The sequence below is a fragment of the Podarcis bocagei genome (assembly GCF_964188305.1).
Source record: "Podarcis bocagei genome assembly, chromosome: 1".
Taxonomy (NCBI): Eukaryota; Metazoa; Chordata; class Lepidosauria; order Squamata; family Lacertidae; genus Podarcis; species Podarcis bocagei.
The window spans coordinates 96,200,379-96,214,102 of NC_138125.1; the positions used below are offsets into that span (position 1 = coordinate 96,200,379).

The following is a 13,724-nucleotide window of genomic DNA, read 5'->3' on the forward strand; positions in this document are numbered from 1 at the left end:
TGACAGAAGAGGAGCTCTGAAGGTGGCATCCAGCAGGAGGCCAGAGGAAGGACACTTCCGCCCAGCCCAGCCACCAGCCCAGCACAAAGGGAGGTTGGACTCCTGTGTTTTGCTGCAATCCTAAGCCGACGACCTGGCAGTAAGCTCTACTTAATTCAATAGGACTTACTTCTGAGCCGATATGGTTAGGGTTGCACTGTTATATCTGAACAAGAATCCCAAACACATGACCGTTTTTGACTACAAACTTAAGCCTCTATCCCACTAGGTCCAATGGGACTTCGGTCACATAACTGCGTAGGCTCATAATCATGATGATTTCTGCAAAATACTGTAGTGTAGTGTTTCCCCCATTGTACTACCCATCACAGATTTCAGTATCTCACTGTCACCAAATATAATAAAATATTAGCATAACTGATTTTCCAATTAGTAACTAAGACATACTCATTCATTTCTACTAAATAAATAAATGTTTTGAACTCCCCTTTATACTGTTCCTCTTGTTGTTGCTTCTTCTATGTGGCATCACAGTGGGGCTCTGAAGAGCTTCCACCAAGGACACTTTATTATTCACTTTTGAATCCACAGCAAGTTTGACCCTAAAGGATCTTAGGAACTGTAATTTGTTGAGAGTACTGAGAATTCGCTCTCTCGTAAGAAATTCCCAGTTCTGTACACAGAACTACAACTCCCAGAGTTCCTTTAGCTGAGGTAATCATTATTCAGCTAGTCTGTGGGCTGGTTTGCACGTCGCATTAAATCACAGTTAAAATAAAGTTAAAAGTCATTAGGTGCTCCACTGCCACTCCTTCGCTTTCCACTCAAAGGGAAAACAAACCAGAGGCTTGCTTCCTGCTACATGCAACCCAGCCCTCGTGATGGTAAGCTAATAACAAAGCTGTATCCCTTGAGGTCCACATGACCTCAGAGGAAGGAATGCCCATGCCCAGTTTTGGCTGGTGCACCAATTACAATTATTTCTGGTCAGAGATAGCTTGGCCACAGTTATGTATGTCCCGGTGTGCATAACTGGTTGAACTATGTGGGACTGCCCTTCAAAATGGGCCAGAAACAACAACTAATGCAAATTGCAGCAGCTAGACTGCCAGTAGGTATCTGGAAAAGCTCATACAGGACACCAATTTTGAAACAACTACAAATCTTCCAGGCCATAGTTAAGGTGCCTGTGTTAGTAATTAAAACCCTTAACGATCTGGGTCCCAGGTATCTAAAATAATGTCTCTTTCCATATATTTTTCCATAAGGTCCCCAGAGTTGGGCCTTCTCAGGGGTAGTCCCGTTCCTTTGGAGCGATCTCCCCTCTGAAGCCTGCCTCACCACCACATTGTTGTCACTTCATCACTGGGCTTTCTCAGGATTTTAGGGAAGCGGTTTTATTTGTATGGAATTTACGGTAAGTTTTCAGGCTTTATTATTACTAATTTCGGTTTCAATTCTGTGTAGTCCTGCCCTGGGGCCTTTGGGTGAAGGGCAATCCATAAATAGGGTAAATAAATAAAATAAATAACAAATAAACTTTGGATAACCATTGTGGCTGGTTAGGTAGGAAAGAAACAATACACAAGTGCTTGTTGGCACTTAATGGGAAGCCGTCCTCCATGGTGTTTCCTCCTCCAAGTGGAAAAGGAAATAGTAGTGGTGGAGCACCACAAGTGCTCACTTTAAACCATAGTTTAAACTATGGTTTAAAGGGATGCTTGGACGAGGCCTGTAATATAAGATTATGACAGAAAGCGTTGAAAGTTTTTACAGGTGAAAGTTTTTACAGGTGGCAACTGTTTTGTCAGCTACACCTTTCCATAAAAGTGGGCATAGTTATGGGTCATTCCCCTTGTCATCCAAAGCAAAGGTCCTGATCCAAAGATTCCTCCCATGAAGGGAATATGGCTGAACATGTGCTGCTTCATCTAGATTTCTGTGTACACACCCGCCAACCAGATGGCTGGCAGTATCAGCTCTGTTATAGCTGGACTGCACTGACCACTGGGTATAGCTCCCCCGCCTTTTCTTTCACCCCACACGTGAATCATCCTTGCCAGATCAAGGTGAACAAACTCCATTTCGCATCCGGCTTCCTTGTGTGGCAATGCAAGATCAGTCTGTGGAAAACACCTGATGATTAATTTTACATTTGCGGGGGGGGGGGAGCTTTTTACAGTACAAAGTACAACCTGAAGCAATTTGCAATACAGAAAGCAGTAAAGTGACCTGAACACAGCTGATTTTTTTAAAAAATAGAAATATTGTTCCCAAATAATTTCAAAAAGCAGAATAGGTACAGCTAGAGTAAGAGGAACTAGACTACTCAGGATATTTTCCCCAGTCCTTTTCTGCTTGCAGACGTGGTTGCTGTAGTTAAGCTTGTGAATTTAGCCGTCATACAGAATGGTATCTTAGCCTATTCTATGACTAATGAAATCTGAGGTTGGAGCCTCGAAAATGTCATGGACTATAGTTACAGCTGAACTTAATTCATAAGATAACATGGTCACAGAGGGTAGTTTTATCACTGGCAATTAGCCTATGTATTCAGAAGTGGTACACAGACAGTGTATGTCTCTCCCACTCTCTCATTCTCCTTTCTCTCCCACATCCTTGGATTATTTCCTTGTTTTTTGTGCCTTCTGGTGAAGTGCATCCTTTTTCACAATTCTGAAGTGGTTGCTATGGGATACAGGAGTGCAGGATAAGAAACACCTCTGGCCTGACCCAATCTTCCCCCACTCACCCAATCTGAAACAATCACATGCCGCTCTGCAGGCTAGGTCTCTCACTATTAATCACTGCCTCCAAATCCTTCATGATTAAGCTGCAAGCGTCACCACTCAGCCACCCTGCAGCTTCCTGCACACTGTACAAAGTCCTCTTTTCTCATAAAACCACACCTTCTTTAGAACATTCAGAGAGCAAAAGTTGTTTTGCATTAGGAAAAGCCATACACAAGAGAACTTGGGTCTGGGTTCAGCTACATATGATGCCAATCCCACTTAAAATGCTTCCTGGTTGCTTTCTTCCACGGCTACCTGGATAAAAGTTAAGCCATCTTCTCTACTATATCTTATCTCCACGATATGGAATGGGTCAGGGCTAGCCTTGCAGGTGGGGAAAAATGTTGCCAGGGATTGGGAAATTCTAAAATAAATAACTATGGGAGGTGAGCTATTTAGTGTTGCAGTGGGTGAACACCAGGTCCCTGGTTATGTGGATGGGAGGAAGAAAGGCAAAAGCACGTTTTTCTTCAGCAGCAAAGGGATGGACATTTTGAAAATGACAAAAAAATAAATAAATGAGAAGATGTCTTAGGTTACAACTCAAGACACCACAAAAGGGCATTCTAGTATGCCCTTCCTTTTCCCATATGGAAGAACGTGGTTCTGGGGCCAACCACAATTTACAAGTGACTTGGAATCCTGGTTTAAGTGCTAGTAAAGGACAATGAGTTAACCAAAGGGAAAATTTGAGTTGGTAAGCTGGTTGTATGCCGTTTAAAGCAGCTCTATTAGCTCAACCTCTTGTGGGGTTTAGTCTGGTAGCAGCAGTGCACTGAACAAGCACAGTTTGTTGGTCTCATATCACGGTGATTAGCCTAGCTAAACTAAAAGTGAACAGTCAGCTGCCTGTGAAATTCAACAAGCATCCCAACCAAATTTGGGGGCACATGTTGTGGCACTTCAGGTATTCTCAGCCAGAGTTTCAGATTCCTATCACTTTTTCCTCTTCTTGATCTGATGATTTCAGGATTTTATTTTCTGAGCTCAAATTTCAGATACTGTAAACCTGAATATCATTTAACACCCCCCCCCATTTTTACTGGGGGCAATCCTCACCCACCATTTGGTTACACACACACACACGTGTGGTTCTATAGTATGAGACCAGCATACATAATCAATTCACTAAGAGTTCACGGAGGAAGAAAAAATTCATGGCTGGAGAAGGCATGGGCATGGGGCAATGATTACTCTTCATGAGACAATGGTCAATAATAAATTGGGGGCAAACAGAGGGCAGGAGCAAGCACCATTGCAACTGAGTCAATACACAACTGAATGACAAGACAGGAAATAAGAAGATGCATTATCCTAAGAAAAGAAAAAGGACCCTGAACGTTGCACATTACACATAGAACCCCCATTCTTAGGCCACATTCCCATACGCACCCCCAGCATTCTGTGACTATCTCATCAGTACCCATTAATAGATACCTGGTGACAGAGAAATGGTTCTTTCCATAAAATCCACTCAACGCAGCTTTGCATAAAACGTGGGCAACGCAAACACAGCACTAGTTGTTAACTGTAAACACAACACACTTTACTGGCGTTAGATTTAGAGTGTCATCCACAGCGTTTGTTAGCTTTGCTTTAGTGATCTACTATCAAATTCACATTATGTGACACAATTAGTGATAAGGAAAAGATGCAGAATGTACACATAGGAACTCCTTTAAGCTTCTCCCTTGCCTCTTAGACAGGCCTGTGTGCTGACTTGCTCTTTACACCTGCCTTCCCATTGCTGTTCAACAGCAGCTACAAATGGCTCCTTTAGGACAACCCTGTTCAGTATCCTCCAAGGGTTCAAAGTTTCCTTTCTGTATACAAACTATGCCAGCATCTGAGCTGTATAATTAATGTGTACCCAGAAAACAATTAGCAGGCAATGGCCGATGTTCCATTCACTTTCCCATGTCTCTCCTGCAATTCCATTAAAAGTAATCTCTTCTTCTGCTGTCATCACTAACAAAGGAAGGGTTGTATTGGCCAGGGTAGATGCAGGAGTGTCGGGATCCCGGAAGACCTGTGTAAGGTGGGTACAGCCCGTTTCTTTCTAGTTCAGGGTTCCTTGGGTTGGTTGTCTAGAAGGGTAAGACATGGACACAGAAAGGAAAGGGGAAAATGGTTCAATAGTCAGCACTTATCCTTTCTGGGATTTTAATAATAATACATGAAGGTACAAATGCTTCCAATAGATAATATGCTCTTCTAATAGAGATTAAGCAGATGTGTTCAATAATAATTGTTTGGGCATTCTAGGCCACCACTGAGGAAAAAAATAATAGCTAGTGATCTGTTTGGGTTTTATGTATATAATGCACTGCTTTGAAATTTTCGATGGAATTGTGGTATATAATTTTATACACACACACACATATATATAAATAGATAAACAACATTATCATGAAATTAAAACAAAAATCAGAGCATAGAAGCAGTTACTATTATTATGTCTATATACTGCCACCATGCATGACAAAGGTAAACACAGTAATATCTCTGAATCCCTCTTTTCACTTTTATTTCTCATTCTCTTCCAAACCAAAAAATCTGGAATGCCAAAGCTTTGGAAACAGAATTATACCAATCAGATGCAACCTAGGAAAATATATTGCTGCCCAATACTTCCTTAGCATACCGGAAAGCAAGCTTCTCCCACCAGTTGTTACTGGCATGAACAAATCATAGCCATTGCAACCCAGACCAATGAGTACATAGAAAATACAGCACATCTGTTTTGTACTCTGATGCACATGTAGATATTATGGAGAACGCCTCCAGGGCAGCTATTTTGGGTGGAGCACAGCCAGGTAGGAATCAGTGATGTAGGACAGTGTTTCCCAACCTTTTTTGGGCAAAGGCACACTTGTTTCATAAAAAAAATCTCGAGGCACACCACCATTACAGCCCCGTGACGTCAGCGCGCAGCGTCACGCCGGGAGGGACATGAATTGCTAGCAAATTACATAATCACCTCCTTGAGGGCTGGCTCATCTTCTCCGAAGGCAGAACCCCATTAATTAACAGGACAGACTCACACCATAGCCAAGACGAGGGGGGAAAACCTCAGTCATGCACAGTCATGCACATGTGGGGGCTAAATGAGGACGAAGACCGGGCATAGAGCAGGGTTCAAATCACCCCACCTGGCCAGGACAATCCCTGGGTGCTCCCTTGGGCCACTCGCCTGACCCACCTCGCAGGGCTGTTGTTGTGAGGATAACACAGGGAGAACCACGCGTGCCCCCGGGAGCTCCTTGGAGGAGAAAGCGGGCGATGAATGCAATGCACGAAATATATGAGAGGCGACCAGGTTTTGCAGGTGAGGGGCCCCCGCCAGCCTCCGCTTCCAACACCCGGCGCAACGACGCCGAAGTTTCCCCCCGGGCTCGGCTCGGGGAGCAGCGCTGCTCCCCCCCGGCTCCCCTTCGCCCTCCCGGCTCTCTCTGCCGCCCACTGGGGACCCCCCTCACCTGCCAAGTCCGGAGCGCCGGTGGAAGTTGCATGCATGCATGCAGGGCGCCGCGTTGCCATTGCATTGCACTGCACTCCCTGCAACGCCTGCACGCATGCATTGCCTTGCACGCCCGCCAAGGGGTCTCCCCGCGGTCCGATGCGTCCCCTCCGGCGCGGATGCAGCATTGCAAAAATACCCCCCCCCGACGCAGCCCTACCTGGGGGGCAGCCTCCGCCTCCGCCGCTCCGCCTCCGCGGGGATCCCCGGGCTCCATCCTGCCGCCCGATCTCCGCGGGGGCGCAGGCAGGCTGCGCGGGGTCTGCGCGGAAGAGCCCCTGCCCGCCCGGCCGCCGCCGCGCTCATTCCATGGCCGGGAGAAGAGCGCTTCTGTCAGAGCTGCTTGAAGATCCCAGCTCACAGAGGATCACGCTAGCCAGCGATCATTAAGTAAAAGTCTTTATTGAATTACAGTTTCCATTCTCACGCTGCTGCGCGCAAACTCTACGTCTAGTAGCTAGATCGGCGAAGCTCCGTCTGAATCTCCGCCCCTTGTGCACCAACTTAATATCCTAGCCTTGCTCCACCTTTTCCGCCTGACTGTCCTCCTCTGGGTCCCTCTACCCCCCGGGGCTTCTTCCTTCCGGGATTCTTCTGACGCTGACCCGGACCCTCCTGCCTCCTTGCGCCGGGCTTTAGGACCTGGTTCCCTTTCGGGGCTGCTTACTGCGCCGCCTTCCTCTGCATTTGAACTTGGCGCGCGCGCCCAACCTTCCACCTTCCTCTTAACCGTTTCTTCGCTCCCCGATGGAGGTGTGGCCACTCCTGACTCATGCCCTCCCTCCTGTGGCGAGCTGCCAGCGCTTCCCCCCTGGCTCCCTTCCTCTTCCCTGCTTCCTGGCGGTGACGCTGGTCCCGATTTCCAGCTGCTCCCCCCTGAGTCCCTTCTGGCTCTATCTTCCTGGGGTGCCCCCCTTGACCTGGCCACTGGTGCTCCTTTCTGTGAATCCTCTGATTCACTGGAAAGACTAGGAGATCTCGGGTCGTCGTCATCACTCATCTTTTCTTCTGCCTCCTCCCCTTCGCTCTCTGTTTCCTCCCTTGCCCGTGCCTCTGCTCCTAAACCCCTGACAGCTTCAAACAAAACGCCCGGCCCGCCAGGCCACGCTGGGAAACGAAGTTCGCGCACCCCGCGCGGGCGCGGAGCCCAAGGGCGAGAGGACTACGGAGCCCGGCAGCCCCCGCGCCGGGGACGGAGGGGGAGAGGCCGGGTGCAGGGATGGAGGGACGGGTGGGCGAGCGAGTGAGTGAGTGGCAGCCGCCAAGCCTTGGCCGAGAGCCAGGAAGGGCCTCCCCGGAGGAGGAGGAGGAGGGAGGCGCAGAGCGGGAGGGAGGGAGGGAACCCCAGGGGTCATCTAGTGACGGCGCCCCAATCAAAAATTTGACTTAAAAAAAAAAATCTTTCGAATTTTTTAATTTTTCCCGCGGCACACCAGGCAACATCTCGCGGCACACTAGTGTGCCGCGGAACAGTGGTTGGGAAACACTGATGTAGGAGATACAGTATGCTGCTATCATTGTCATATGGCTGCTAATCCCAGAGATTATAGGATGAAGATAAAGGAGACCTGGATACAAATTTCCACCCAGCAATGAAGCTCATTTGATGAACTTGGGCTAATCATTCTCTCTCAGCATAACTTAGCTAGAGAAGGGTGGATTCCATTGATTTATTGGGCAAAGGGGAGGCTATGAAGGTAATGAACAATATTCCTGGCCCTACCCAAGGCCAAGATTTTAGTAATCTGTCATACTAGAGAGACAAAGACATCACTGTTGGATGTTATGGGGATTGTTACATCATAATTCATGTACTATTTTGATGCTATAGCGGCTGTATGCTCTGTGGCAGCCTGTAGAAGGCGCGCCTACCTGCATGCATAGACATAGTTTTGCCACTAGGTGGCAATGGACTTAACTGGAGCTAGGTGAAGTCGAACGTTTCCTGTGTCTGTTCTGTTCTTTATGGAGAGAGACAATAAAGTTCTCATTCAGCTGAAACCTTCCATGGCAAGATCGGCATATGAGGCCTGCAGGAACATACACTGACTGCACAACAGCCCCTGCTCAAAACCAATTATCTTGACTGTAACCTTGGTTATATATCATTGAGTATATAACCTTTGGACTTTTGTTAAAACGCACATGTACAAGCTGAGGATTAGTTACCATATAGTAAACATCTGTCATCTGTAGTAGGTTTTTAGTGCTCCCATTCTCTTGCATTTCAATGGTTTCTCTCCCCCAGTCTTGAGCTCGAGGGTTTTTGGGATACTCAGCATATGGCGACATCTGGAAATCTCCACTTTTGAAGATGAGTTTGCTTATGTCATTTTTATTCTTCCTGGGATAAAGAAAGAAAGAAACATTTATATGCAAACCATATGAAAAGGACAGGAGATAGCTATAAAACTCCCATGCATCTTTTTCATAACCATAAGAGAGCCAGTGTGGCATAGTGGTTGAACTTGGATGAGGGAGACGCAGATGCAAATCCTCACTGAACCAGCCATGAAGCTCATTGAATGTTGAATGTCCTTGGGCCAGTTGCTCTCTCTTTCTGCACAGCCTTGCTTACAGGGGTGCTGTGAAAACACAGTTATGACTGGGGTGGGGAATAGGGGTACGCAGATATGTTTCCACATATGTTTGAATTTTCTTTTTAAAAAACCTCATGAAACATCATAGTTTTACTGCAAATTTCTCATATTTTTTGGTATGAAATGTTGCCTAGTATAGTGGTACCTCGGGTTAAGTACTTAATTCATTCCAGAGGTCTGTTCTTAACCTGAAACTGTTCTTAACCTGAAGCACCACTTTAGCTAATGGGGCCTCCTGCTGCCACTGTGCCACCAGAGCACAATTTCTGTTCTTATCCTGAAGCAAAGTTCTTAACCCGAGGTACTATTTCTGGGTTAGCGGAGTCTGTAACCTGAAGCGTATGTAACCTGAAGTGTATGTAACCCGAGGTACCACTGTATACTCATTTTTGCAAAGACATTTCATTGAATATAAGCACATTTTGCATGTTATTTTCATGGATATATGCATTTCCATGCACAGTTGACCCCTTCATGGATCACTGCCTTGTTGTGGCGAAGGGGCTTGAATAACTCAAAGAAGCTATGAGCTATGCCATGCAGGGCCACCCAAGACAGACAGGTCATAGCCGAGAGTTTAGACTAAATGTGATCCACCTGGAGAAGGAACTGGCAAACCACTCCAGTATTTTGCCAAGAAAACTCCATGTACATAAAAAAGGAGAAGCTTTGAGAAGAAAGTGAGAGTTTCCAAGGCATGCTCTGGTTCTCATGGGGTCACGAAGAGTCGAACATGACTAAGATGACTAAACAACAACACTGTTGACCCTAGTGTATGTGTTCTTGTACGCATTATTTGGCTAGAGAATTGCATCACAAAATTAAGGAAAATTTCTTTGAAGGATAGCTGTGTTTCATTTCATGTGTCATTTCAGAAAGTGCTTACTAAGTAAGTTTGCCTTAAAATGCAAAGTGCACCAAATTTCTCTTCCATCCTTAGCAGGGAGTCAGATACTACACTGCTCTAGTATGCTCTTCAGATAAATGGTGGTGGTGGTGGGGAAAACAGTGACAATATCCCTTTTTTTTTTTTTTTTTGAAAAATCAAAGAAGCTTCTGCCAGATCTTACTTGTGCTTTTCAGTATTTGTGATATCTGTCAAATACCGCCAAAACATTTATCTTGATATGGTTTATATACAACTCTGAATCATTTGGACATTATTAATTTTTGCACAATCACAAGAAACATTTTAAAGGTGCAATTTCATTCAACGAAAGTATAATCAATAGATAAACAATTTCCCCATGATGGGTATTTAGCGTTTTATTTTAAAAACAGGCACTTGGCTTAGGATACCTACTGGCAGCACGTGACAATGAGAGCTATCGCCATGATGAGCAGAAGTCCCCCTCCAGCTGCTGCGATCACAATGGTGATGAGCTGATACGCTAAAGCAAAGAACAGAAACAATATTGCTTCGATGGAAAATTGTTCATCTTTTATGTATAGGCAATAATGTGAAACTGTCACCTTCTTGATGCCTGTAAAGATTCCCTTATCTATAACCTCGGAGATGCTCTTATGTCATGGAATGCCTACAAAGCCACCATCAGGTATGGGATAAAGATTCACTGATGTAGCTTAGCTTCTTTGACAGAACTGGAAAAACTAGTTAGCCTATGAGGAAATGCTCACACAGAGACAATTAACAGGTACTAGTTGATATACACATATTTTGAAACGTCTGAACTCATTGCTGGCTGGTTTACGGATTCAATTCAGTATGCTGTACTGGTTTTGTTTTGACATATAAAGAACTAAATTGCCTGGCTTCAAATTACCTCACAGAAATTCTCCTTCTGTATGAATCCTCCCACCCAGACAATGAAGAACTTTCAACAGGGCCTGCTGAAAGCACCATTTTACACTGACACCACGTTAGCTTTCAGTTGATGAAGGCCCTTCTTTGCTGTGGCCCAAGTACTCTGGAATGGCCTCTGAAAGAAGTCTCATAAGGCTTCCTCTCTGTATTCCTTCCAGGGTCAGGGTGGGCTCTCTTTTTCACAATGTCTAAAAATTAGGTTTGATAATTTTTTTCTGTTCTGCTCTATTTGTACAGATCCGTTAATACTGCTTGCTTAGACATCTGTTGGTTTTAAATGAATGGTTTTTAATGTGCTATAATTTGACTGCCTTTAAAGCCTTGGTCATACACTGTTTTGGAAATCTATTGTTGAAAGACCATATAACTTATTGAAAGAAAAGCAAAACCAGTTCGGGAGTTAGAGGTGCTAGACCAGATACTCACGATTCCCACAGTTGAATCCTCCTAATCCAAATGGGCAACTGAAACAGGAAGAAAAAAATTCCAATCAATTAAGTGTTAATTGAACCAATATGAAAGTGATCAAAATGCATTAATGGCTGGTGATGGCAATGAGCAGGAGGGAAAGGAATGTGAAACAAAGAAAACAGATTTCTATAATTTACTGTACCTCACACAGGTGTCATTCACAAGTTTATACCCATCTTCACAAGCTAAAAGAGAAAGAGAATGTCCATGAGCACATCTCAGAAAGATAATTTGCTGGTATCCAAAAAACTACTTTAGGTGAACTCGGTGCATTTTTATTTTTTTTACATCCCTGCCCACGTTAAACAGCAAACGCTTGTGAAAAACTGCTTTTGAAGTTTCAAAAGTGGGTTTCCACTGGGTATGGCCAGCAGCTGCTCTTCAATCAACACAAGCACATCTTGGGTCGTCCAGAATCAATTGCACCATTCTGTTATATTCTGGCCAATAAATATGCACAATCAGTAGTGGCTGGCAGGGTGGTGTGGATGGGACCCAACATTAGTGAAGAGGGAGTTCTAACACAAGCCTGGTTCAAACCTTGGTTCAGCTCAGCTTAGAGAACCAGGGAGGAACAGAGTGGCGGAGAGTTCCTCTCAAGGATACAGCACGTTTATTCAGTTTCCCTAAGGCACAATTTGGCTTTCCATGTAGTGTGGAGCAGCTTACAGAAAGAGTGAGAGAAAGCAGTGAGTGAAGACCTTGAAATATGAACTTTCAATTTTTCACCAACTGACATTGAATTATGTTTTATTGAAGCTTTTAATAATGTTTTTATGGATACATTTTGCTGATTTGATTCTTCTATGTTGTACACCCCCTTGATATATTCTGACAAAAGTGTGGATTACAAACAGCGCAAATAAATTAATAAAAATAAGACAATACTAGGCAAGTAACTTGATGCATTTAAACCAGCTGGCCAGTGGAGGTCACTCTTAACACACAGCAATGCTGCATATGAAAAGACTTGCAGCGGTGTCCACATTTCACTCAAATACATCTTTAACCAAAAGCAGCCTGTGCAGACAGCAGTGTTGAGCAGAGGAACAGGGGTAAAGGTGGGGAGGGGAGGAGGCATGGGCTGGGCGGTATCAGCTTTTCAACATCGTGGTAAACATCGCAGTTTGGCGATATACCGTGATGTTGAAAAAACAAGATGCATTGGCCTCTGCCTGTGAGACACCAGGTGAAACTGCCCCAGCTCTCGCCTCGAGAGCTGAGATGGTTTCTCCCAGGGCTGCAGGCTGGGACAATGCAGCTTGTTCATGCAACTCAGCTGGGGAGAGGGAACCCCCCCCCCCCCGCTGAGATGGCTTGCAGAAACCAGCTCCTTTAACTGCTCAACTGAGGCAAGGGCAGCTGCACACTCCTCCATCAAGCAGTTTAAAGACGCAGAGGGAGGAACAGGCTGTATCGGTGGTTCCGTTGTATGAGTACAGAGTGGGATGGCGATTACACTCAGCGATATATTGGTGGTGAAACTGCCAGTGCTCCTGAGTCCCTCTGCTAGCAGCGCCCGCTGGAGGAAGGAACTTTTGACTCCCTCCAGTGGACACAGCTAGCAGAGGGACTTGGGAGAGATGGTGGTTTCACCTGTGATATACAGTGGTACCTCGGGTTAAGTACTTAATTTGTTCCGGAGGTCCGTTCTTAACCTGAAACTATTCTTAAACTGAAGCACCACTTTAGCTAATGGGGCCTCCTGCTGCTGCCGAACCGCCGGAGCACTATTTCTGTTCTCATCCTGAAGCAAAGTTCTTAACCTGAGGTACTATTTCTGGGTTAGCAGAGTCTGTAACCTGAAGCGTATGTAACCTGAAGCGTATGTAACCCGAGGTACCACTGTACTGCTGAATGAAGCTGACATCACGGTCTGCTCCTCATACCGATCCTGGGCAATATATCGATATATTGCCCAGGCCTAGAGGAGGCTTTCGCCTCTTTGATTATGATTCCCATCATCATCCCCTTCGTGGTATATAGGCACACTTAACTTTTCCTTTTCAGGGGGAAGAGGGGGGAAAAAGAGAAAATGTCCATGAGAACACCTCAGTAACAGAGAATATATAGAGAGAAAGAGAGAATGAATACATTAGATATCCAAAAATGAACTCAGTCTAAATCAGCTGGGAGTGATTTTGAATTTGTTTTTTAATGGCTAAGGGCAAAGGGTTTAAGTATCATCACTATTCCTTTGCTCAGTGTCTCAGGGTCGTATCCAACACTGAGTGGGGAGTTCCACTTTTGCAGTGGGACGTCCCCTTCTCCTTTCCCTATGTACCCTCAAAATCTGATCTGGAGGGTTATCCAAGCCTCTGGAGCAGATTTTGAGGGTGCTCAGGAGACTGCAGGGCAAAAGGACGAAGAGGAGTTCTGTTGTGCAAAGTGAAGTCTGCTGCTCTAGTGGGATAGCAGCACTGGATACAAACTAGAGTTTCCAGAGGCTGTTTTTGGTTTACAGATTTACATGTCGTTTCCGCCTAATGGCACATATTTAGCATTCACAAGGTCCC

At 45.3% G+C, this 13,724-nt stretch overlaps 1 protein-coding gene across 1 annotated transcript in view; it reads right to left on the bottom strand.

The window, feature by feature from the left end:
* Nucleotides 1-1,397: 1,397 nt before the first annotated feature.
* HEG1 (heart development protein with EGF like domains 1) overlaps nt 1,398-13,724 on the bottom strand; it is a 64,791-nt gene continuing 52,464 nt past the window's right edge. The window contains exons 17-21 of the mRNA XM_081188269.1: nt 11,351-11,393; nt 11,164-11,201; nt 10,216-10,303; nt 8,482-8,656; nt 1,398-4,879 (exon numbers count right to left, since the gene is read on the bottom strand). Of these exons, the coding sequence (XP_081044395.1) occupies nt 4,730-4,879; nt 8,482-8,656; nt 10,216-10,303; nt 11,164-11,201; nt 11,351-11,393 (494 nt within the window). The 3' untranslated portion in view covers nt 1,398-4,729. The remainder of the gene's footprint in view (nt 4,880-8,481; nt 8,657-10,215; nt 10,304-11,163; nt 11,202-11,350; nt 11,394-13,724) is intronic.